We start from the raw sequence: 26,508 nt of genomic DNA on the forward strand, positions 1-26,508 counted from the left end.
CATTAATATTTGTCGATCCCTTATAAACTCATTAAGGTCTGTCAATCCTTCACAACTCATTAAGATGTGTCGATCTTTTATAAACTCATTAAGATTTCTTTATCCTTTGGATTTGACGAACCACTCCCGACATCTTATGAGCATACTCCTCATCATGTGACATGTTTTGTATTTCAGCTAACAACTATCTACCAGACTGTGACTGGATTTTTGAGGGTGGAAGTAGCCAACATTCAGTAAGATAAAAGATAAAAGTTTCTTTTTCTATTTCAAATTAAATACACAAGTGATTTTCGCACAAATATCGATAGTGTTTATATAGAAATTGACATGTCTGATGTCTTATCATGTGGTTATGCACGTATGATTTAAAAGGTGAACACAACGAACATCAATCAATCTTATTGCTTCTATAAAAAAAATCACAATCAAGAGTAGTGTAAACACAAACACCTGGGCGTAGCAGAAGTGCAGTCAAGTGCCTAGGGGTAAACATCCTTTTTCAACTGGTCACACCCGCCGTTATCCCAATATCTTGATCGGGTAAATGGAGTCATCCGTAGTCAAAATTAGTGTGTAAAAACAACCTCAACTGGTACGAATTATGTCAGACAGTATTTTACCATATAACAAATTGTAGTGGTAAACCAGTAGGTTTTAACGACCATACAATTTGCGAAATGCTGTCTTAAAGCGAGATTGTTGATAGATCTTTAACATCAACGTATTTGGCAGCATCCTAAGTCGATTTGAAAACTGACCACATGCAGAACAACCTCTTTGATATTGAATCAGCTGAGCTACGTAAACGCCATATGCAGGTTAAAATGGAACATTGATACATGAATATGGGAAGTTGATTGTGGAGAAGCTGAAATCATCCCGTTTGTCATAAAGTTGAGTTGTTAATTAATCTAATATGTACCAGAAATGGACGTGATTACGCTGGAGGGATATGCCTTTAGAAAATCAAAAATGATTATCTATGTTTGATTATTTGTATGTTGTTCTTTGTTTCAATCGAAAAACATTCATTAACGTCCCAGATTTAAGTGCAGTGACACGGATTAAGACCCATGCATGACGCTAAAGGTCGCACCAGTGTAAGTTCTTTATCGTGTCAGCGTTCACCCTGACACAGTCCTCCGTTTTGTAGACCATATCCCAATGACCCATGGCTTTACTTCTATTGCCATGCTTTTGGCAGGGAAAAAAGTCACTTGTTATGTTGAGCGTCTTAGGTTTGACACAGAGCCGCGGTTGAGAACGAAACCTTGACCTGTCGATTGCAAAGCGAGCACCCTAATCATTCTTAGTTAACAAGCATTGTTAATCTGTACATATATATCATGCTGTGTATCATCAATAAGTTTCAAATAATTAATGATACGCTTGGGACTACAGTGTAGCATGGGTGAATTTTAAGTAATTGACAATGGTACTCTTGTAATCACGATGCATGACAACATGGCTAGATTTTATATCATTGATAAAAACATTTACCTTTCAGATTTGGAAGTATTAAGGCCATCCATAGTTTAGTTGTCCACAGCAATAACACTGAGCAGGCTCAGAGTGACCTAGCAAATATTATCCATCAATTGATAACACAACAATTAAACATAACGTACAATGAACAAATGTACACTGCAGATCAGGTTGAATTTACGGACACCAGTGGGAACATACATCGTAAGTAGATTTGTTCTTATGGCGGCAGTTATTTTTCTAAGTTGTTTGTGTTAGGTAGGGAGTAAAAAATATACTTGGCATGGATTTATATTACCCTTTACTTAAACCGTGTTTTAATATTATAAACAAAACTTTCACTCAAATAGCATGGCTGTACTCATCTTAGTTAATCAAAGAATTGTACTCTTACTGGCTAGTAAACGGTTAACACATTGGGGAACGCTCGTCATTTAACATCACAGCATCACAGTATGTTCCCCCTTTCCCACACACCATTGTGCAACCTACAATATCGACTTAAAAATGGCGAATCACACTGACGGTCCTATTTTTCTGGGTTTTTTTTCCGAAAGAGCACAGGAACTATCTAATTGGATAGTATAGTTATAACAAGCGCAGTGAGCCGCTTGTGTAGCGAGCTCTATAGATTAGGACAGTGAACATACAAATACCCTTATTGGATTTTCAATTTCGAAAAAAAAACCAACCTTCTAAAATGTTAATGACCGTCTTTTTTGATCTCGCAATGTCACATCATGTTGACCTGGGATCTCACTTATGATTCTCTGAACAATGTAGTGCGCGCCATATGAATATGACGTAATTCTACAACTGACAAGGCGGTGGATCTAACTAAGAATATTGTGTTGTGCAACAAAAATACAAACCTCTGGGATTTCTACATTTGAAAATATCAACCACTCTATTCAAATTCTGGGTATAACGGTGACTTTCTCTCTCTCTCTCTCTCTCTCTCTCTCTCTCTCTCTCTCCTTTTGCGTTGCCTTCGGGTTAGTATAATACGTACCGCTTTAGATACTATGACAGAGAAACTGTACCTTTGTCTATGAACATATCAAACTCTAAGCTTTTTTTTAATTATTATATTATTATTGTTATTGCACATAACCTGCAATGTCGCTTTGAAGTTATTACATGTATTGCTATAGATTAGGGCTATATTTGGTCACAGCTTGGATATGAGTTTTTTGAATTTGAAAAATGGAACGAACAATGGACAATTTGCATATTACAAACCAAATCATAGATTATAATATATTACACCTTTCAGTATTTACAAATACAGTGTGATATTGTTAAAATGTTAATGATGGAAGTGACGATTACATCTGTATAACATATTGCATATTACAGAAATATCAAATCATTTAGTTTATGCTATGATATCTTCCAGCATTTACCAATACGATGGTTGTGTGTGACATATTTGTTACCCTTGGTCCGTGTCCGGATAATACCAGCTGTGCCATTGTCGAGGGGAATCCCACGTGCATGTGAGAATCTTATCGTTTGCAACAAAAGATAACAATGGTTCGAAAGAAAAAAAAGCTACATAGTCTACAAATCTATTTGGGAGTTTTGAATATCCAAATTTTTATTTTTCAGAAACGTAGCAACAACGATGGAATCGACAACAACAGAACCATTCACTACAACAACGGAACCAGCGACTACAACAGCAGAGGCAGCAACTACAACAACTGATCAAGCAACTACAAGCAATGAACCAGCAACAACAACAACTGATCCAGCAACTACAACTACTGAACCAGCAACAACAACAACAACTGAACCAGCAACAACAACAACTGAACCAGCAACTACAACATCTGAAACAGCAACTACAACAACTGAACCAGCAACTACAACTACTGATCCAGCAACCACAACAACTGAACCAGCAACTACAACTACTGAAACAGCAATAACAACAACTGAACCAGCAACTACAACAACTGAACCAGCAACTACAACAACTGAACTAACAACAACAACAACAACTACTGAACCAGTAACTACAACCACTGAACCAGTAACTACAACCACTGAACCATCCACTACAACAACAGATCCACCCACTACAACACAACCATCCACTACAACAACAGCAACAGATACTACCACAACATATACATTAAAAACAACGGAAACAACGACAACAATAGGTAAAAGAGAAATACAATCTATTAGGCTGCATTGAAACCATGAGATCTAAACCAGAGCAAACGATTCATACGGTGACAGTCGTAAGTCAATGAGTTACCTTATTTGTTTTGCGTAGGAGGATGCTGTCGAAAATCGTAATGTAATTCTGTTATACTCTGCCTTTGTTATTCAACATTATAGAATCGCCATAACAAACCAAAATTCGATGAAATTATTGGAAAAAAGGACAAAATATATAATACCTTAAATAGTATAGCTTTTTAAAATTTGTGACTTTTTTAAATGACATCGTGATACACGTAAAAATCAGTGATATTGATCCTCTAATTGCTTTCAAATTGATCATAAGATATTTTAAAACATAAATCACGTGGGGTTAAAATCATCTTTGCTAAAAGGTATCCTTATACAACGTCAATGATACACACCATTGTATATGCACTGTTCAAAAAGATTTTATACAAAGGGATAATGAAAAAATATCCGTTGCTGCTTGTATCGAAAGGTTCGGTATATTGCTGGAAATGTAGGTTTGTAGTACTCTCCAGATTCTCCGCACGTTGCACAACAAACAACTTCTAAGAGGCACAGTAAATGTCGACATTTATTTTGGAATTCCTGGATCTGATTTCGAAGATATTTCCTTTGGACAGAATCCTCCTGACACAAGAAATAAGGTCATTCATTTACTTAGGACTGTCCACGTATGATGCACAGAAACATTTGTTTTGTTGTGAAAGCAGAATTTTCATAATATGCGGCGACGTGTTTTTTTTTTGTTATTAGAATTTATTAAGAGTTTTAGACATTCTCATACCCCATCCGTGTCTTTAATAAACAACGTAATGTTCCTGGTTTGGGAATTATGAGTGGTTACAAGATTGAATAACTTCTTGTCCCGTGGTTTACATAATTTAAGGGCGAATTGGTATTTTCCCTTAATTTTTATTCTTAATAAGACTTCACCAGTGTTAAGTGAAATGTCACAAATGTTTCTTACTTTGTCGTAAAGTTTTCTATTGCTGTAATTTTCCGACTAAATAATATTTGTTCTCTCTCTCTCTCTCTCTCTCTCTCTCTCTCTCTCTCTCTCTCCTAGCAAACTTGTAAACTTTCATATTTTGTTGATGCATTTTAGATCCAAATGAAAAAAGATTTTCCTTCCGTGTGAATATAAGTGCTTCTGGAGATCCAGCAAATGAGGATGAGATCAAGACAAACATGAGCACAGCGGTAAGATATCTGTATATCTTGTAGAACTCAAATTCTAATTCTTCAGCAGAAATGTGTGTAATTAGACATCCCCCAAAGGCAGTACTACAAAAGTTCAGAAATCCGTATCCTTTAGATATCTAGATTTTACGAATATTTCTTTTAGCTGTTTTAGGTATAAATATGGGAAGCAGTGATATCTGAAAAAAAAAGATTTACATTTGGAAATATAGATTTCATTACAAATGCAAGTTAGTAACTGTGTTTGTGTTTCTATTTGGTTAAATTTTCGAGAGACACAAGGCTAGGTAAATAAGGGATCGAGTGTTTGAAAGAACCGCTTACAACGAACACATTTTATGATGCGTGTTTCTCCATTATACAATTCTTGTTGTGGTTTTGGTTTTTTTTTTCTTCTTTTTTTGTTTTGTTTTTTGAAAACGGCTCATTCCCTTCACCTGATGTGAAGTATGCTACAGTATACATTTACGTCAAATGAAAAAAGTGTTCTTGATGATCTTTTGAAATGAAATATATAAGGCAAAAGTTAGAAAATTGAAAAATTATAGAAAACTCATCAAAATTATTCCATGTGTTTCAAACATGTATCACTATTTAGAAACAAAGAATAATCTTAAGTTCATAATGAAAGTAACGTTAATATCTGAAGATTGACAGTAAAGTAATAGATTTCTAATGATCGCAATTATTGGCAAAATCTGCATGATGAACAAAAAACTACGCTCCTTAAAACGCATCCTATGATCTTATGAAGTATAATCTCACCTAGCTGCAATATGTAGCCCTATCCGATTTATTTTATTCTGACGTTTTCGGGATAGGGCTACAATTCCATAGGATCTCCGTAATGTTGCAAAATGATTTTATGAATAACCGATAATAAGATCCGTCTATTAGTCCCAAATGTTGTTCACACCAAAAAGAGTACCAACTTTGTGGTTGGGTACGTCTAATAAAGGTGTTTTTATTAAACATCATGTACATCATGCAAAACTATTCGTCTGCTCCACCATGGTTGTTATTGCGAGATCTCGTAGATGGATCAACTGAAAAACCTAAACATTGAAAATCTGCGCGAAAATGTAGTTAGTCGAGCCACTCCAACGAAGAAAGGAAAATCTTTCAACTCTGTTGTTCGTTTTTTAGCTTGATGTTAAATCTAAACCTTTTTAATACCAACGAAATTGTATTCTCCTCCGTACTTGTACATTAATGTAGATACTACCTTATATGGCATGTGCAAATAACTTGACAATCGGAAGTTGAAACTTCAGTACATCAAACATGGCGCACAAATATGAATCGAGAAATTGGAATATATCGAAATTGTTGAAAACGAAAGAATAGAGCCTCACAAATCGTAAGTTGCAGGTTGTAAATTTATATATTGACTAAGAAACATAGAAATTTTTTTTTTCACGTAAAGAAAGTCAGCAGATGTGAATCACTCCTGCTTTTGCACCATTACGGAGATCCTAAGGAGTTGTAGCCCTCCCTCCAAAAAGAAAACCAAACAAATAAATAAAAAAAATTGGAGATGGCTACATTATTGTAGCTAGCTCTCACCATCTAAAGAGTGACGCAAGCTCTCACTTATTTTATATGATTTTTTTATATTTATCCCGGAAAGATGAAAATCGTGTTTTGTTTGCAAAAACAAATGCTCTAGAATCCAAATTTCACCGTGATTTGGTGAATGATATGAATATCTAATAAAACATGCCTAAAACACTCGGATATACAGTAAGTATTCTAATGTTTTTGAAAAAAAAACATTTATGGAAATTAAAAACATTATTTGTTAAAATCTTTTAAAGATTTTATCTTCAAAATAAAATATCAGTTAGAAAAGATTTTAAACAGAAATTGAAACGAAATGACCCCCCCCCCCCTTTTTTATTTTAAGATCTATCACTATATTCAAACGAGAGAGAAAAATTACCGATCCGGATCGAAATTGATAAAAAAAATAAATACTAAAATAATCATATTGTAGCTAACTCTATGTACTTTTCATCAAGAAATTGATTTCCTAATTTTACATCAAGGGAATGTAGTTTTCTGATTACAATGTTCTCTATGATTACTTTTCTTATAATTCCGGGCTTGGTTCAAATTTGAAAAATCTTAATAATTCTAAATTTTGACCATTACATTTCAACTTCTTTTTAAAATATATTTCTCTGATATATTTAAAAAGCATTAGGAAATAACGTTTTCAATTTTCAAAAATATCTTTGTATTCAAAATTTCAGGTCGTCTATCTGAGTCGTTTAGGCATCAATTAGATATTCATATTGTGACTCTAAAGTATCTTATTTGCAAACAAAGCACATTTTTGTATCATTCCGGGATAAATCACCAAAGATTCATATAAAATAATTGCGAACTTGTATCAGTCTTTTGATGGTGAATTCATACTTCATACATGTAAGAGGTGTTTTAAAGAGCCATTAAATAATATTTTGGTGTAATGAGCTACCTTAAAACATTAAATGACGCATTCGATATCTAGTTAAAAATAGCAGTGGTGACGTATTCTAAAATAGAAATAAGTCGATATTTCATCCTCGTTTAAAGTTAGTATTTTGCAAAATAGTATGGTGGTTATCGTAACCGTATTTACAAATTCAAGTTGCTTGTTGTCTGATGTGTTTCATACAATTTGCTTGGCCATTCTTTACATTCTCTTTCTCTAGAATATTTACGTTCTTTTGGGGAAAAGGTCTTCTAACTGTGTTGGAATTCACATGGACTCAAAATGTGCTCCATTATTTACTGACCAGTTTATATTCTCATGAGCCAAAATGTATTGAAAATATATCTCAATGTTGCCTTCAAATTGACATCTATTAGATACTGACGATGTTTTATATTGAAATAGCTGAATTTTAATCATACGTCGATTAGATATATCCCAGTGAACTTGAAATAAATGACACCACAGAGTCTTCCATATCTGCTTCATATTTGGATACCTTTTTGAATGTAGACGTAAAAGACAAACTAACAATACAACTTTATGACAAACGAGATGATTTCATCTTCCCCATCATTAAATTTCAATATTGTGTAGCAGTATTTCATTATCACCTGTAGATGATGTTTATGTATCTCAGATGATTCCATAAGTGAGAACATGTTCTGCGTATGGCCAATTTTTAAATTGAAGCAGGCTATGGTCAAATAAGTTGATGTAAAAGGAGTAAAAAGTAACCATGTCACAAATTCTATGGTTGCTATAATGCTCTAATTTGAAAATACAAGTTGTCATTGGTGCGAGTGTTGTCCAACGTGTTTCATAACAATAGCGAGGCTGTTATTTATACATTATCGAAATTACACATTGATCCGTTACTTGATCAAGATACGGTGCCCACAGTGGATGTGGACGGTCAAAAGTAAGTGTTTACTGATCCCACTCTGGTATATTTAGAAGTCCGTATTTGTCTTATCTTAATTCTGTACTTTTTCATGGGTTTTATGAGACAGATAATCGTTATCTTCAATTATTTATTGATAAGTATTTGCTATCTTCACCTTCTTCGTCATAAAGATAGTCAGAAATACATCGTATGGAATTGCTTGTGTGTTTGCTATATCTGAAGTGCCATTAAGTTTATGCTGCATATACCATACATCTGGCAATTTTGATGTCCGGAGATTTTCTCCAAAAAAGTATTTTGGAATAATAGAGCTTTATTTAGGGGATATATTGTCACTGAACGAGTGTGCCATTTATTTGAATATCAAATTTTGTACTTTCAATAATTGAAGAATATTTTTCACCTGTGGAAAAGCCAACATTGATCAGTTCATTGGACATTTACATTTACTGTGTCTTATATCTAAAGACAGTTATTTTACAAATTTTTTAGGAGAGCATTGTATGACTCTCGGAGCGTAAGGGATGGAAAATACTTTTTTATTCATCTTAAGAACTGTCCAATTCGTGTTTTCAGTAAAATTGGATTTAAATATCCTTGTTTATTTCAGCTTACCACTCTATACAGTGGAATAACTGGATTTAAAAGGGTTGAAGTGACTATCATTCAGTAAGTATCAACACTTTAGAGTCGATTATACGATCGGAGTTAAGAGAAATTTTTGGTGAAAGAAGAAACGTAATTTTTATGTTTGTTTTATGTCCTATCTAAAATTTTCTGCTCACATTGAGAAGGCAACAGCTTTCGGTGAAGTACCACAAATATACATGTAGATCTATGATTGGTGTACATAAATGTTGTAGTTAAAGTTTCTAAACTTCCAATGTATTGTACGACTCAACTCCTTGATTTTTAAAGACATGTCTGAAAGATACGCTACTCTCACTTCTAAATGCTAAATGTTTGAAAAATGTGCCATCACTATTAATGTTTACGTATTGCGTTTGATGCTCGAACTCAAGGTTTTCCGATTACTTATTGCTAGTAACTCAGCAACCTCACCATCTTACTTTTATTCATTAATCCTTAATTTCAATAGAATTAATTACCTTCATAGTTTAACATTTATCATTTTACATTCTCATGATTCAGTGTGTTAAGCATTGACGTTAAACGGTGAATCTATAATATATTTAATAAACCATTCAGGAAGATTCCACAAGGAAATGAGTCTATACATTATGCGAGGTTAATCTTAATAAACAGAACAAAATTGCAAAGATATCAGTTACATACCCTAACCAATTTAGAATAACGAAAATCAATAAAGTTTAATAACACAAGTTAAAATTGATTTTAAAAAATGTAAATTCATCTCAAAAGAAATTTGCAAAAGGAAACCATTAAGAATTCTATTAAGGTCATTCGATATTTGCAAATAAGTAAATGCGCAATATAGCTGTCCTCAAAACACACAGTGATGCCTAAGGGTAATAGTAAGACAGGATTTATCAATGAATTGTTGAGAAAACATTAGAACAGGAAAATACCATTGGAACACACTCTGTATTTCAGGTTTGTTGTCATCTACGCTTCCTATGATGTAGTTGTCGATAACAGCAACATTGAACAATCTCAAAGTGACCTGACGATAATCATTCATCAGTTGGTTATTAGTCAGAAAAACTTGACATACAGTGAGGTCGAGTATACAGTGGATGAGGTGGAGTTCATAGACACCAACAACAACGTACAAAGTAAGCCATTTGAAGTTGTTTTGAGATATACAATAATGTATATTAAGAGAGTTATCCATATGAAGGGAGCTCTAAATATCAACGGAATTATCCATACTGAAAAGGGAATTATTCACAATGAAAAGGTTCTAGACACTAACTTACCAACATGACGGGAGTTCTTATCAAGGACATTCTGCATATAAAGGAAGATCTCCATATTGAGGTAGATTTCCGCATTGAAGAAGTGAAGAATAGAGGTATCAATATTAATGCAGTCGATATGCTCTCATCAGGTCAACTAAAACATGCATCGACTTCATCAAAAGGCTTTGATTGTTCAGAAACTTGGACTTATATACCTTGATTTAGATATATAGTAGGCCGATGAAAATGTAAAACAAGTAACATAAAATGAAAATAAATACCATTCTAGATGTTCAGATTAAATCTATGTTTATCAAAAGATGTGACCCACAACTGTATGTTCTTTACTTTCACTCTTCTTTACTTTCACATTGGCATAATCTCTATATACCAATTTAGATATTTTAAAATCAAAACACGGAGAAGTAGGTGGATATTACATGTACCTAAGACTTTTGCAAGATAGCAATAAATGGTGTGTTTTCCTTCTTTGACAGAGTTCGGGAGTACCTCTGATGTTTGCTACATATTCACGACTATTTTATCTTGTTCTGCTGGAGTATGCACGGAAGTTGGAAATGATGTGAAATGCATGTAAGATTTCATATATATGATTAACTTACATTTTCCCTGATTGACATTGATCTAAAAGAAAATTAACAAAATAGCCTTCCTCTACAGGAATGTTACCACAACAACAGATCTGACAACTTCAACAGAATTTTCAACAACAACAGAACTTCAAACAACAACTGAACCTTTAACAACGACCGAACCTTTAACAACGACTGAGCCTACAACATCGACTGAACCGTTAACAACGACTGAACCTCTAACAACAACTGAGCCTACAACCACCAGCACAACTGAATCACTGACAACAACCACAACTGAACCTCCAACAACGACTGAGCCTCTAACAACAACCACAACTGAGTCAACCACAACTGAACCACAAACAACAAGCACAACTGAACCTCCAACAACAACCACAACTGAACCACAAGCAACAACCACAACTGAACCTCCAACAACAACCACAACTGAACCACAAACAACAAGCACAACTGAACCTCCAACAACAACCACAACTGAATCTCCAACCACCACAACAGAACTTCTAACAACAACCACAACTGAACCACTAACAACAAGCACAACTGAAACACAAACAACAACTACAGCTGAACCTCAAACAGCAACAACTACTGAACCTCCAACAACAACCACAACTGAATCTGCAACCACCACAACTGAATCTCCAACCACCTCAACTGAACTTCTAACAACAACCACAACTGAGCCAACCACAACTGAACCACAAACAACAATCACAACTGAACCACAAACAACAACCACAACTGAACCACAAACAACAACCACAACTGAACCAACAACAACCACAACTGAACTAACAACAACCACAACCCAACCTCCAACAACAATCACAACCCAGCCTACAACGTCTACGACTGTCAGCTCAGAGGCAGCAATCAATGGTGAGTACGATAAACAAGTTAAGGTAACTTCATACTCGCAGTTTTATCTGATACAAGTTAAAAATGTGTATTTATTTCCATTCATTAGAGTGAAAACTTACAAATACATAGGTCAAGTGAGACGTACATAAACAGAATCAATTTTCCTTAAACAGCGTTATTAAAATTCCACACAAACTGGTTATGACGATATAGAAGCATTCATAACAATTTCATGAAACTGTATCTTCACAAAAATATAATACAAAATGTCTGTACAAAATAAAGGAAATCATCGCATAATAGACTTGATAAAGAAATCAATAGAAACAGAGTTATTGTTCTTGGATTCAATATTTTGAAACGTATCATTGATTATTCATCTTTAACTTTGACTTTTGAAATATTTTATTTTTAACAAGATTTTTTACAATAATTATAAGAAAAGACTCGTATTTAAAGAACGGCCTAACAATTGGCATAAAACACATTAGTCGACGATCTGGGCAAGTTGTTGATCCCTTATACACCCATGTATGTCTCATTAGATATCAATAGACCGATTGGAGGATGCTCACTTTGCACCCGAGATGACACTGGTTTGATCCTCGATATCGGCTGTCCGCAACATACATATGACATTTAACAAGAGTATTGACTGTTTCTTCATTAAGCGCCCGACATTGTAAACATAAGTCATATGTCTTAACAACAGAGGATCCGTTTAACGGCTTCCGTTGACATTCGTGACTCAAAACTTATTTCCATTTCTATTTCAACGCTTAATTTTACATGACCAGTCATTATATTTTAAAATCTGAATTGTATTTCGTATCACTATTTTCCTGCGTAGTCAAATTTATCATCGGGGTTGAATTTTTGATATGTAGGAAAATGATGTTTTGACCACCGATTGATTGATTTTATATTGTTTAACTTCCCTCTCGAGAATATTTCACTCATATGGAGACGTCACCACCGGCTGAAAACCTTAAAGATATGTATTTCTCTGATGCATGTAATTGGTTTACTGAAATCATACGTTGATCTATTTTAAATTGCATCAAGAAGAATTCACAATCTGTGATAAAATGTATTCAACAAATTGACGGCTAGGATTTAATTGAATTAGACTGGTAATATCAATTTATTCTAGAGCCTATTCCGTTTGGGGCAAGTGCGCAAGACTCGATATTGGAGGGAGATGACCAAACAACAACGGCTCTACGATCTCCCACCACATTACAAGTCGGTGATGGTTCAGATGGAGGGTTTTCTGAAGTATTCGTGAGTACTTAGAGAATCATTGCTACAAACATTGTATTCACTATTTTGTTTCAGATACTGTGGAATCGTTGAATTCCATAGGGCTGAACACAGTAAGCCGCAACGAAATATACAATTTATATAACGTTACAACGCAAAGAATCCATAAATCCACGAAATTTACATTCCAGCAAAACTATATAAATCTAGGCATTTTTGACCCAGAGAAAATACATTCCAGCAAAAGTATATTGTTTAGACGATATTGGCCTGCGAAATTACATTCCAACGAACAAATATGCACAGTTAGGGTAAGGGCTTCCAGAGCAAAACGTACTATAATATTCTTGTGAAATTACACCCGAATTTGGCAAGTATAATTATATGATTATAATTATATGTAATTGTTATGGTTAAACACCGAAACAATATTACTCATACATGGATTGCGACCGAGTTACCATATATTTTGATATACCTGACGTCAGTTCATCATGAGGTAACACTCTGTATAATCTTTACAGCCAAACAAGTGTTTTGTCATCATTATACTGAAGGGACAAAATTCGCTCTAAAACTGTATGTCTAGAAACTTATTTAGGTCACAGGTGTCAATCAAGTTCAAATGTATTACACAAAACCAGCGAAAAAGTATAATCTGGACATGATTCGTTCCGCTAAGTTACATTTGTACATACCAGGTAAATTGTGTAATTTAGGCATTGTTGGCCTCCCAAATCTGAATGTATCCACAGTAGGCATTTATCAGAAATTGTAACCCGGTAAATATTCTCAAGGCAATTTTTCATCGTTCTACAAAGTTTATGTATGCTTATTTTTCAGATAGTTTGTACAATGATTACTTTTATATTTTCATACAATTTTGTGAAAAATATGAATTCATATTTTGCATAAAACTCTCTGAACAATAGTATCTTTCTCCCTCTCTCTCCAAACATTAAAATAAACCACGATTCCATGACTTTTGTCTTAGATGAGAATCACATAAACCATTTGATAAAAGACTGTATGTCAGAGAATCTTTTTAAAATGTTTTTGGATAACGATACATGAATTTCAATGTTAGAATGATAAACTTATGCTGTTCAGAACGAAAATTAGCAAGTTACATGCATATTATGACACTGAATATATGAAACAAGTTTTGAATAGAAACGAGGCTTAATGATTTTTCTTTCACAACTTACATATAATGCTGATGTAATCCATCATATATTTCAGGCGTTAGTTATACAAGTTATAAATGCATTTTCAGGTTGGTACAAACGGTATCATTGGACTTGGAGAACGATATAACAGTTTTGTGCCCAGAGATCTCTCTTCAAGAGAAACATTAGGCCGCAGAATTCTATGTCCATTTTGGTTTGATTTATTGACTGAAGGTGCGGACTCGGCTGTATATTACAACGTATATAAAAGGTGTGTTGGCAATAGTAACAACATATACAAGGTGATGCTTTGCGAATGTTATTCTATAGATGCATGCACCATGATGAATTCAACATTTCCTAGAAGTGTGTTTTTTCTTGCACATATTGATAAGTAATCAAACCACATGAACCTGATCAGGCATTGGCCATGTCAAGGAAATGTGTTCTTAAAAATTGCTTTCAAATGACACTTAAACTTATTTGAATTTAATTGCTGGAAAATCCTGATACGCTAAGTATATGCATGCATATTACGATAAATGAAATCTGAGTTGAAGTAGTAACGCACATACGTAGAATTTGCTTTTTAGGGAGGATCAAAATGATGCAGCTATTTTACAAAGAGTTGATAAAATAATTCAGAACTCCTTTGATGACTTCAAAACCTTCCAATCAGCAATTGTTTACAAGGCAACATGGAACAACATGACCTTTTTCATGGATCGGACACAGGTACATGTGTCAACTACATATATGTGTAATAGTTGATCATCATTTTCTATTGCAAATATTCTCATTTATTGTCCTAAGTATTATTTTCTAACGCATATATACGTTTTGCATAGATATTTTTATGTCCCTGGAATATAAGATTTTACACCATAAGAGGTAGACCTTTTTTTCACATTGTGTACTTGACATTTACCATTGACCTAGTTTTCGGAAATTTTCAAACACAGTTTAACCTTGGTAATATCTTTCACAACAAATTAGGTACAGCCTTCATATTGTGCACGTGTATTCCTTGTGGCAAGACGTTTTTGTTGGTTCCAAATTCTTTGACCTGGTGACCTTTACCTACTTTTAGAAAACTTAATATAAGCCATATTTCTTAAACCATGAGACACTGCTTTCAGATACAACATGTGCATTTCTTGTGAGAAGACTTTTCCATTGGTATGTAATCAGTTGACCTTGTGACTTTGAGATTGAAATCATACCTACTTTGAAAAGTGTTCAGTGTATCACAAACACATTTTGTTCTTAAACAAATCCTCTGCATAACTGCAAGACCAAGCTATTTATACTGATATGAAAGTATCCCTATGTTGTGGAGATTCAAGGTCTTGGTTGATAATTTTGAAACGTCCATCTTTGTATTCTGAACCAATGCTGTCCAAAAACGTTTGCAAAATGTTTATGCAGGTAAGTATATCTCGCATGCTATATCAATACGCTAATTTACCATCGATCTTTCACGATTGATTGATATATCCTTTCAGAGAGTGACTTTCCAAACTCTCCTGGTTTCTGATGGTCAGGACACATTTAGTGTGGTAAACTATATCAACGTAAATGCTAGATCAACATCCGGGCGTCGTATCTCTATTGGATACAGATATAGACAGTTTGCAGAGAGCAATACCTATTCCAATCAAGCAGCCGCCTTTCGAATGTCGGGGATTTCTGGGAATGACGGTAAGACTTATCTTTGTTTATTGATTATAAAAAATATCCTTTGAGGTCGATATGTCTTTAATGGCTCTAAAGGGGGATGAGAAGGGGTGTAATAACTTGGGGCTTTTAAACATTGTCCGGATCCATCCCAACATCCGTTGGTTATTGTATCTATCACTTTGAAATGTCTATCAGAACCACTCTCACAATGGCAATGCACCAACAACGTATATGGTTTATCAACAATTATTCATAGTACCACAAGAACCCGTTTCACAAAGTTAATTTTGACTGACAGTGAACCCTGATAAATAATGGCTCGACTATTGAGAATAAGATATATTACCTACAACGAACTAATCTATATGAATTACTTAATTCAATGAATCATATTCTACGATTGTAAAATAGATAAATATATTGTCATATGTAAGATTGCAGCTTTTTAATTTCCAGATAACTTTTAAAGATGTCACATAAAATAAAACACCTTTAAATCGTATGCCTCGAAAGTTAATCTGTTTCAAGCTTCTATCAACATGAAGTCTAAAGATGCGTCGTACATTATGGATAGAATGTAGAAAATAATGATATAAAATCTTTCAATGAGCATAAAGATTAGAAGACGGAATCCCAGGAATAATAAAGACATATAATGTTTACTAGCTAGAAGCTTGAAATGATGCCTTAAATGGTTGCTATCGCTGGTTTTATAATAATTTATAAATATTAGTTACTAGAAGTAAAACCTGAGCATTGACGAAGATGCCTCGAGTCAAGCGAACTGTAAGTGACGTTCATTCAACCTGTCTTCACTATTGACATTTTTCCCAACCCATAAATGTCTTTCCTGTAATAAGGAAACTCAAATACCATAGAAAACACAAACTGGTAAAGTGTGTGACAAAACAGTAGAAGAACCCATTAAAAACCTGCAAAGTATAAAAGTGACTATGACACAATAAGTTGATTGGTAGGTGATATATTGTTTAACGTCCCACTGGATAATTTTTCACTCATATGGAGACGTCACCATTGCCGATGAAGGGCTGCAAAATTTAGGGCCATGTTCTGCGCTTACGCCCATTGAGCAGGGAGGGATCTCTATAGTGCCACACCTGCTGTGAAATGGGACTTCGGTTTTTTCGGTCTCATCCGAAGGACCGTCAATTCAGTCGCCTCTTACGACAACCAAGGGCACTGAGAATCAATTCTAAACCGGATCCCCACGGGACTTCTGGATTAATACTGCCCGCAAGAATATCTCTTACATATAACACAGTAATTCACATAATTTACCTCCCCTTAATGTAAAAACAACAACTTGATATATGAATAAGGGGTTAAGTCCTTTAAAGTAAAGTACATGTTTGCAAATAACCATATTGTGCTTGTGAGATTCTCGAAGTAAATAAATAAAGTTTTCGGCTATCAATTTTACTAATTTCGTGTTTTTGCCCCCAAAATCGTACCCCCCCCCCCCGTAGAAATGTCAAACAACCTGATTTATAATTAAGGGACTATGTATTTTCAAAAACTACTTGTTTGCAAAAATCCCTAGGGGGTACCTTTACTAGCCCATAGTGTAAGAGGTGTTGTGTAGATATACTGAACCAAGGTCTTCAGGTCAAGCTACCTTATGTCATAATAAAACATTGACCTCCACCTGACACAACGTTGATATATAGTTCATATCTTTGTAGATCAGTAGTTAGCGTTGTGAGCCTCTTGTCTGCAGCTTAAGATATATCACTTTCTTTCTGAAAATAATTTCCATTCGCAGGGTTTGATGGATTCTGGGTTACAAAGCTGACTGAAGCTACGATTACGAATCCCTTGGAGAATGAATGTTATAACTGGTATGCCGAGCAGTCCTTGAGATCACGTCCTAATGTCTGGTGGACGTCATGTCCCTGTAATGGTGCATCTCTGAGATTCTTTGGATTTTCGTTTTCCTATAACCGATACGACGCAGCGAACAATGTCTTCTGTTACGCATCCCTCACCTTTGGGTCCTCTTTGGTGAGTTGATATTTATATCTACTGTTACACACCCCACACCTTGTCTTGAATTATTATTATTTTTTATTATTTTCAATAGGAGTGTTGTTATCCTCTTCGTTGGCGATGGTGGACTGGGTTTCGACTGGGTCCGCTGACCAGGCGTATTCCCGCATCAGGGTCGATGCTCTCTGCAAATCCATTTTTTCAACCAATAGAATATTATCGTGATAATGCCAGGCCAAAGGAAGCTTGCTGTGCATCCGGACATTGCGATTGGTATTACAGCTTGCGCCCTAGACCATCATTCTGCCTAAGGCTGATTCCTGTTCGGATAGGCAAGTACTTTAGTACACTTTTTTAATGTACATGTTATATAACCAAACCAATGGTACACGCACAATTTTCTAACACGTGGAATGTAATAGATAATATATCCTTTGGAGAGTTACTTTAAAAAATCTCTAAATGCATCCCTAAATTTCTGTATTGATGTTCATGTCGTTAGAGTAGAAATATAGTAATAATAGATTACATGTCATTTATCACTAACCATATTATACGTTGCCTTTTGAGAATGAAATATTTGATTGCAAAACGTTTTGCAGCCTGGTTCTGGGGTGATCCACATATCAACACACTAGACGGAGGCCAGTACACATTTAATGGTTACGGCGAATACACGATGATGAAAATCGACTTTAACGGCACATCCTTCGACTTGCAAGCTCGAACAGAATTGGCGACCAGAGAGAATGGCACCACAATCAACGCAACCATATTTAGTGCTTTTGTTGCTAAGGATCATACCAACTCCATTTTGCAGGTGGAACTGTCCAGGAACAAAGACAGTAAGAATTCATTCGCTGTCAAACAGTAATAAGCTTCCATGCAAACCATAACAATATGCATCATATACATTGAAAACGTTAAGTCTACATTTACTCGATTTAAGTTTTGTGGAAATTGTTAGCTTCCAAACGCTTATAAATGTATTTTACAAAACTGAACTAATTCAAATATCTTCAGTTTTACTATCGGTCCGAATTTAGGGTTTCTCTATAGGAAACAGAAATATGAAAGGTGGAGATAAGGAACGTTGATCAATCTCGGAACTCCTATAAGGAATAGAAAATAAAGAGTTGTGTAAACACCGACGCCATCGACATATCAGAGGTGGGATCAGATGCTTAGGAGGAATTATTGTTGACTGCGGCGTGAATGAAATCGATAAGTTCGCCCTGAATGAACGTTTGGTGGTAGGCGTTGCAGATTTGAAGTTCAATCTATTTAAAAGCCGGCTATAAGCAACAATGATACTGATTATGGATAACTAAAATTTGACAACTCCCGTGTTGCTAATGATGATATAGTTATTACTATCTCTCTGAATTTTCTACATTGCTATTCTTTGGTTTTTCAAAGTTGATATTTTTTCCCCACGAAAATATTAACACCTGCGAAGGAGAAACTTCAAACACATTGTACCACAACATATACCAGAGGTGGTGTAAATCAATTGTGGATTCTAAAAAAATTCGAAAGGACTTTTAGTAAATTTGAAATCACAAAACTGTTCTCAAATCATCAACATTAAATATGACTTTTAAACACCTTACACGACCATTCCTCATTATCAATCAAAGACTAGACTTTTTGACGTTCTTGAACAAAAATTGAAAACGGTAATATTCATATCTACTGTTCCCTCATTCAAAAAATACTTTATTAAACAACACTCTGATACTACGCACAGGTACTCAGAAGTCAATTTCGAAAAGATGCTGAAATTCATTATTGACAATATATTGTCGAAATTCCCAATCAGCACGGATTGTGCTCCTTTGTTAGCTGACATGTTTTTATCTTCTGATGAGGCAGAATTTATTTGAATTTTTTTTTTACACGAGATGAAAAATTTATAGATTTATCAACGCCATTTTATCTATTAACAATTTTCTATCGTATACCAGTGTAATCGAAATAAGACACCAGTCTTCCATATCGGCTTCGTACGTAGATATTCTATTGAATGTAGATGTTAATGGCAACTCAATTTTATGACAAACGGGATAACTTCAGATTATCCATTCATCATTAACTTCCCATATTAATATAGCAATATTTCATTATATATGTTGTTTATATCTCAACACTGATTCGATACTCAAGAGCTTGTTCGGATTAAGTTTTTAAGGCGAGAGAAGTTACTGACAAAAATGATGTTACAGTGGTTTGAAAGCCTTGTTTAAAGTCATCATTTTGCGAATCATATAGTCGTTGTAACGATCTAATTTGGCAATACAACTTGTCATTATGTCAAATGCTGTGTTATGTTTAAAACTAACTGTTAGGCTGCTCTTGACACACTAATTCCGACTATGGATTACTCCGTTTTCCTGATCAATTGATAGGGCTCACATCGGATGTGATCGGCCAACAGGGGATGTTTATTTCTCCTATGCACCTGATCCCGCCTCTGGTATACCCAGGGTACGTGTTTGCCCAACTTTTATTTTGTATTCCTTATAAGAGGTAGGGGATTAATCACTGTTGGTTATCTTCACCTTTTGGTTAAAATGATCTCGCCTATACTACTTGTCATTGAGTCAAATACTGTTTAATATGTTCCATGGCAATGGCAAATAAAACTTCAAATTACTCGCCCTTGATTACAGGTGGCGCACGATCCGTTAACGTCCAAGGCGTTTCTAGCCTCAAGTTTAAGAGAGCGTCGGACGGAGACGTTTAGATTAGAAAGATGTTTAATATTTAGTAACGAAGGGGGATTACGATTCATAGGACCTCACTGCGCTTAGAGACGAACTTAGAAAACGCAATGCACAACTCTCTAGGCGGGAAGGAGAGCACGTTGAGAGTTTCAGCTGCAACCGAATTTTCTCTGTCATATCGATTAAATAAAGACATTCAATACACATTGAACGTTTTTCAAAATAAACTACTTCGCAATTAAGTTTACATGCTTAAACAGTAGTTTAGGTTGAATATGTAATATACAATACATCATAATTCTTTATAAGCTGTTGAATTGCATATGTTGAAAACAATAAGATGCGGAACCAATACCAACGCCCCCTCTCGATCTAGGATTAAGAATATCAATTATTAAATATATCCATTTATCTCAGATGTAATAGAAGACAAAGACACATATTTACTTGAAAAATTTATTTGTGTTTGGCGTAATTGGTCGCGGTGAATTCAATTGGACAATAAGTATATGGGGGCGGCCGCCGGGTCGCCCCCCAACAATGTACACACAAGTGGCGACCCCAAGTGGGCTAGATTGTGCACTGGGTAAAGCGAGTTCTCAAATGCACAACGCCAGGCACAACGGAAATGTACAATGGGCCAATATCCCATTAACAATGTCACATAAATGCAATATGATTGATCAATGGGCCAATATCCCATCAATATAAATGTCCAATGGGTCAATATCCCACCAATATAAATGTTCAATGTTCAGTTCAATGGGCCAATATCCGATGGCCATAAATGTCCAATACACATGTTGGTTGAAAGTCAAAATATCCATGTTTAAAAGATAGGTGAAAATGCGCTATTTGCGCAACAGCAAATATACAAGTTTTAAATCACAAAATTGATCCATTTGAGGTGGGGTTTGACGAGAATGCCCATCTGGTCATAGCAGCATCCCTAGTAATATCTGTCCTTGGATGCACCGCGACTTTTCGTTCTGAGTTGTGTTCAAGCATATTGGTATTCCCTGAAGATACAATAAAGCAAGCAGAATACAAGTTTGCGACCTTAAAACAGAATATGAAGCGGAGGGAGGGTAGGTTTTTAAACATTAAGATGTCTCAAATATACAACCTACCCATTTGATCGGCTGCTAGAATAGAAAGGAGGATATGACGCCACTGAGGTTATTTATATGCGGCAGGGATTATTTAGAGCCAAATATGCTAGGCACTAAATATTCCGGAAAGCGCCTTTAATCAGACAATGAATTATCCCCTAGATAAATCGGCGTATTCTTAGACTAAGCTCGAATATGCTCTAATATCTCTGAATTTCCATTATTAAGCTGTTAAAATATGTAGTAATAGTGAATGTATATGTATAACTTCTCTTTATAAAATAAAATTCACGATGGAGAAGGTATACATGTATGTAGAGTACATATATCATAACCATTAACTTCACATTTAACAGTTTATTTGCGTGTTTTAACTTATATCACTTACGTGATGACGTCACGGTGGGCAAACAGTCCTTGCGATTAACTTTTTTATTAGTGCATAGGGCAAGCGAGAGCATAGAAATTGGCAGGTCAAATAAATTTTACTACCCCATATGCTAGCTGTACAATAATGATTCAAGATTTCGAGTTTCTACATTTTAATTGAATATTACAATTTGGATTGCAAGTTTAAGACGGAAGTTCAAGCTTTCTTTCAACTTCTAAATTCACGTCTCCATCCATATATGTACTCTGCGTTAAAAGAACGACTATATCCTGCGTAGGAATGGTTGTATCCAAATGACGTTTGTCCATGGTGTTGCAGGAAACTGATGTAGGCCTACATAATTTGACCCGTGTTTGCTTTCATGTATAACGATTTATCATGCTTATATGTACCATGACAGTTCATGATATGAATGATTTAATACTAGAATACACCACTTAACAAATGTAGTATACTTTTCAATTTGAAGGTCGATTTGAATGTTCATACTTCAGATTTTAATCGAAGTTACAAGTGAATATTGAAAAATGTAATGCAATGATTTTTAAAAATAAAAACCACAATGAACAATAGGCCTATGTAAGGTGAAGATAACGAACAGTGATCAATCGCATAACTCCTACAAGCAATACAAAATAGATAGTTGGGCAAACACGGACCCCTGGACACACCAGAGGTGGGATCAGGTGCCTAGGAGGAGTAAGCATCCCCTGTTGACCGGTCACACCCGCCGTGAGCCCCATATCCTGATCAGGTAAACGGAGTTATCCGCTGTCAAAATCAGCGTGCCAAGAACGGCTTAACAATCGGTATGAAACACGTCAGACAGCATTTGACCCAATGCGAGGTTGTATTAACGAACTAGATCGTTATAACGACCATAGAATTTGCGAAATGCTGACTTCAATCGAGACTGTTGAAATCCCTGTACCATCAACTTGTTTGTCAGTAGCTTACCTCGATTTAAAAACTGACTATACCCAGAACAAACTCTTGCATATCGAATCAGTTGAGATATATAAACACCATATGCAGGTGATAATGGAATATTGCTACATAAATGTGGGAAGTTGACGATGGAGAAGCTGAAATCATCCCGTTTGTCATACAGTTGAGTTGTTAGTTTGCCGTTAATGTCTACTTTCAATAAAATATCTAAGTATGAAGCAGAAGTGGACGACTATGTGGTGTCCTTTATTTCGAGCTCACAGGGATATATCAAATCGACATATGAATTAAAGCTATCATTGATAATAGACAAAACGTCATCGATATGTATGGCTTTTATTATAAACACAAGATTGTATATATGACAGTGGAATTTGTATTTACTTCACTTGGATAAATTTATAGCTTTATGAATTTGCATTTAATTTTGATAAAAGTAGATATGATTCAAACTTTATTTCTAAAAATTTGAGAAAGATCTTAATCTCTTGAGATGCATTTTTCTTCTCGTTTGCGTCAACAGTTAAAATAGGCTAGGACAAGTATTCATTTCTTTGACGTATTGGACTGTACTTCCGTGGGTCAGTTGATCAACATGACATAACAAAATAACCATGATAATGCAAACTTTGATAAGTTATGAAAGTTTTACAATTCCATTGCATATTTTGATTAATTTCATACGTATTGAATAATCCAGACTCGTTTCCCCTGAAATTCAAACAATATTTTACAGTACTTTTTGAATTATAACAAATTAACAATGAAAGCAAAGTGTTGAAATTAATTTACAATCCAGTCATCAAAAACGAAAACAAGACCTAGAAATATTCACTGCCTTACAGCTACAGTCTGATTGTAGCCACCCCTTCATTGCAGTCGCGTCGTCGTACCGAGTGACGGTGGAGGGGTTGGGGCTGTTAGCAATCGCGTTCAATCATATTTTGACGACCTTGGTTAACTCTAAAATTAATTTTTAGATGACATCTTAAATATATTGTTGTACCATACTTCGATTATATATTGATGACTCAAATTTCCCCTGTTCGATTATAGATCTAGTCTATAAAGGGTGGGTGGGTGGGTGAGAGTCATAGAATGATAAGATCATTGATGACTGTATCACTAAGGATCGATGCAATTTCAGCATAAAACATTAATGCAGAATATTACGATCTACAGAGCAAATGTTTAACCCACCGTAAATACTTTCTGCAACAAAGTCGTCACCTGATATCTGTGAAGTCGGGCTGAACTGAAGACTGGTGTTTCTAGCACACGACGCTGAGTGGAACATCAAACGATCGTTGTCGCTGTCACATTTGATGACAATGAACCAATTGTTTTTTTAAAAGCTTCATTTCTCGGGAATTCTACCCCTGCTCCTTGTTTGCACAACAAAAACCTTACAATCTCTCATACATCTTATGTACACCGGAAGTCAAAAAGGACGTAAACGAATCTTGCGCCACCTACGTTTCAAATAGGGGAGAAACTGATAAATATTTGCAATTGTAAATCCGTTTTTTACACACTGATTTTCACTACGGATTACTTCTCTTACCTGGTTAAAATATAGAGCTCACGGTGGTTGTGACTGGTCAACAGGGAATGCTTACTCCTCCTATGTACCAGATCCGTCCTTTGGTATATCCAGGCTCCGTGTTTGCCCAACTCTTGATAATACTATATTTGTTATGAGTTATGAGAGTGATCACTCTTCGTTATTTTCACCTTTTCATTCGACTGATATAATTTATTCTATAATTAGAGATGTATGTGCGTGGGGATGGACGTGATTTAACAACAGCATTTGAGGAGAACCCGGATTTTGTTCGGAGAACTGTGAACATGGTGATATCAAAAGAAAATGCAACCATTGTTGCATCATTCGTTAAAAGCGGTAAGTTATAGAACTGCCTTAAGTGTTATATATTGTATGAACTATCCGCACATGTTACACATTGCATGATGAAGCTACGTAACTGCCAAAAAATTACAATTATAATGTAGGAACAAGCGAGAGAACTGCAAAGAAATGCCGAAAATGTTATATTTTGTATGAAAAAGTAATATAATTGTCAGAAAATATCATACATTGTATGAATAGGCAATGTAACTGAAAAAAAAAACTATACCATTTAGCCGGATGTTTTTGTGGGTATATAATTTTGGACTATTTCGGCGATTCACCGATTGCTTAAGATCACCAAAATAAAAATCGTAAACCAGTTTACATATTCATTGAATAAATAAATGAAAACGGTTTCATTAAACTTTTATCCACCAAACTTAATGATATACCCTGTAGACCCCAATCCGCCAGATCTGTGTCCCGTCTAAAACGGTTGTATGGTATTTTGTATGAACAGGCCAGAAAAGTATAAGATCAGTAGGATTTTAACAAAATTCTTATTTTTATTGATATAACACTTTTCAGAGAAACCCTGAGATTTTCTTTACCATTGAAGTATTTTTTATCTATGAATTTACAAATTGGATTTTCAACTGAACATTTTGTTTTTCTGAAACAGAGATAACAGTTAAGATAAGTTTAGGCGTGCGGTTCCTGGCTTTGGAGACTATGGTAGATGAGAAGTATAGGGGAGAGGTCACCGGATTAATGGGGAATTTCGACGGAAACTCCACAAACGACTTTGTTCTTCCAAACGGAACTACATTGAATGGAAGTGATGTTAATACGGAACGCGGCATATATAACAACTTTGGACAACTTTGTGAGTTGTGGTAAAATAACTGGCATGATATACAATCATAGATATTGAATCAAAAATGCTGATATTCATGCTAGAATTATTGTATTTTCTTGCTTTTTCATGCTTCACTTTGGTCTTCTGATATGATTTTGAGATATAAAGACTTTAAGGAATAAAATGCCGATCAAGACACATTGACTAAATGGACAAAGAGAATGTAATCATAGGTCTTTTATTTTCTGGATTGTCATGAATTTGGTTTTCTGTTTATTATCACTTACCCTCAGGTATTGGCAAATCACAAGGACTTATATGTAGTAGTAATCCTACAGTTTTACTTACATGTATGGTTCCAGTTATACCATGTTTATCTCGGCGTAACCAGTACTATATTCATATATATCTTACAAAATAGCACAAACACTGCTTAGTACACAATACTGTTGCCTTACATTGCCAGTTACACAATTGGGAACAATTTTTACATCCCGGTGTTACGTATATTCCATGAATCGTTTGACCTTATATAACAAATTGCCAGCACATACAACACTGTTTATGCACGAATATAAGCATTGTTTAACGTTATGACCAGGGTCTAGTGGTAACGATACGGATATTCCGTACTCTCTGGAGCTATTTGATGAAGCAATTGATAAAGATGTAGTCAGCAAATACTAATGCGTTTGTTAAATATCTGATGAACTATATTCAGATTGCCCTCAGGTTAAGGGAAACTAGAATAGGTTTTAATGTTTTTAAGATTGTCGTCAAAGAAAATAATTTTGACGAAGTGGCAATTTGTATTTTTACCAGTATGATGTACTATTTAAGTCTGTATTTCTACCACAA

General features: G+C 35.0%; 1 protein-coding gene across 4 annotated transcripts in view; it reads left to right on the forward strand.

Annotated features, from left to right (window-relative positions):
* The window catches only part of LOC125646915 (mucin-2-like), a 148,368-nt gene that overhangs the window by 86,290 nt on the left and 35,570 nt on the right, over positions 1–26,508 (forward strand). For all 4 annotated transcript variants that reach the window (XM_048873562.2, XM_048873574.2, XM_048873565.2 and 1 more), the window contains 18 exons: positions 178–236; positions 1,511–1,692; positions 2,888–2,987; positions 3,100–3,659; positions 4,799–4,893; positions 8,890–8,948; positions 9,855–10,036; positions 10,660–10,756; positions 10,844–11,661; positions 12,797–12,927; positions 14,183–14,346; positions 14,669–14,810; positions 15,581–15,776; positions 17,539–17,777; positions 17,857–18,094; positions 18,365–18,607; positions 24,711–24,842; positions 25,474–25,677. In XM_048873562.2, the coding sequence (XP_048729519.2) occupies positions 178–236; positions 1,511–1,692; positions 2,888–2,987; positions 3,100–3,659; positions 4,799–4,893; positions 8,890–8,948; positions 9,855–10,036; positions 10,660–10,756; positions 10,844–11,661; positions 12,797–12,927; positions 14,183–14,346; positions 14,669–14,810; positions 15,581–15,776; positions 17,539–17,777; positions 17,857–18,094; positions 18,365–18,607; positions 24,711–24,842; positions 25,474–25,677 (3,841 nt within the window). The remainder of the gene's footprint in view (positions 1–177; positions 237–1,510; positions 1,693–2,887; positions 2,988–3,099; positions 3,660–4,798; positions 4,894–8,889; positions 8,949–9,854; positions 10,037–10,659; positions 10,757–10,843; positions 11,662–12,796; positions 12,928–14,182; positions 14,347–14,668; positions 14,811–15,580; positions 15,777–17,538; positions 17,778–17,856; positions 18,095–18,364; positions 18,608–24,710; positions 24,843–25,473; positions 25,678–26,508) is intronic.

Source organism: Ostrea edulis, chromosome 6 (genome assembly GCF_947568905.1).
Source record: "Ostrea edulis chromosome 6, xbOstEdul1.1, whole genome shotgun sequence".
Classification (NCBI taxonomy): domain Eukaryota; kingdom Metazoa; phylum Mollusca; class Bivalvia; order Ostreida; family Ostreidae; genus Ostrea; species Ostrea edulis.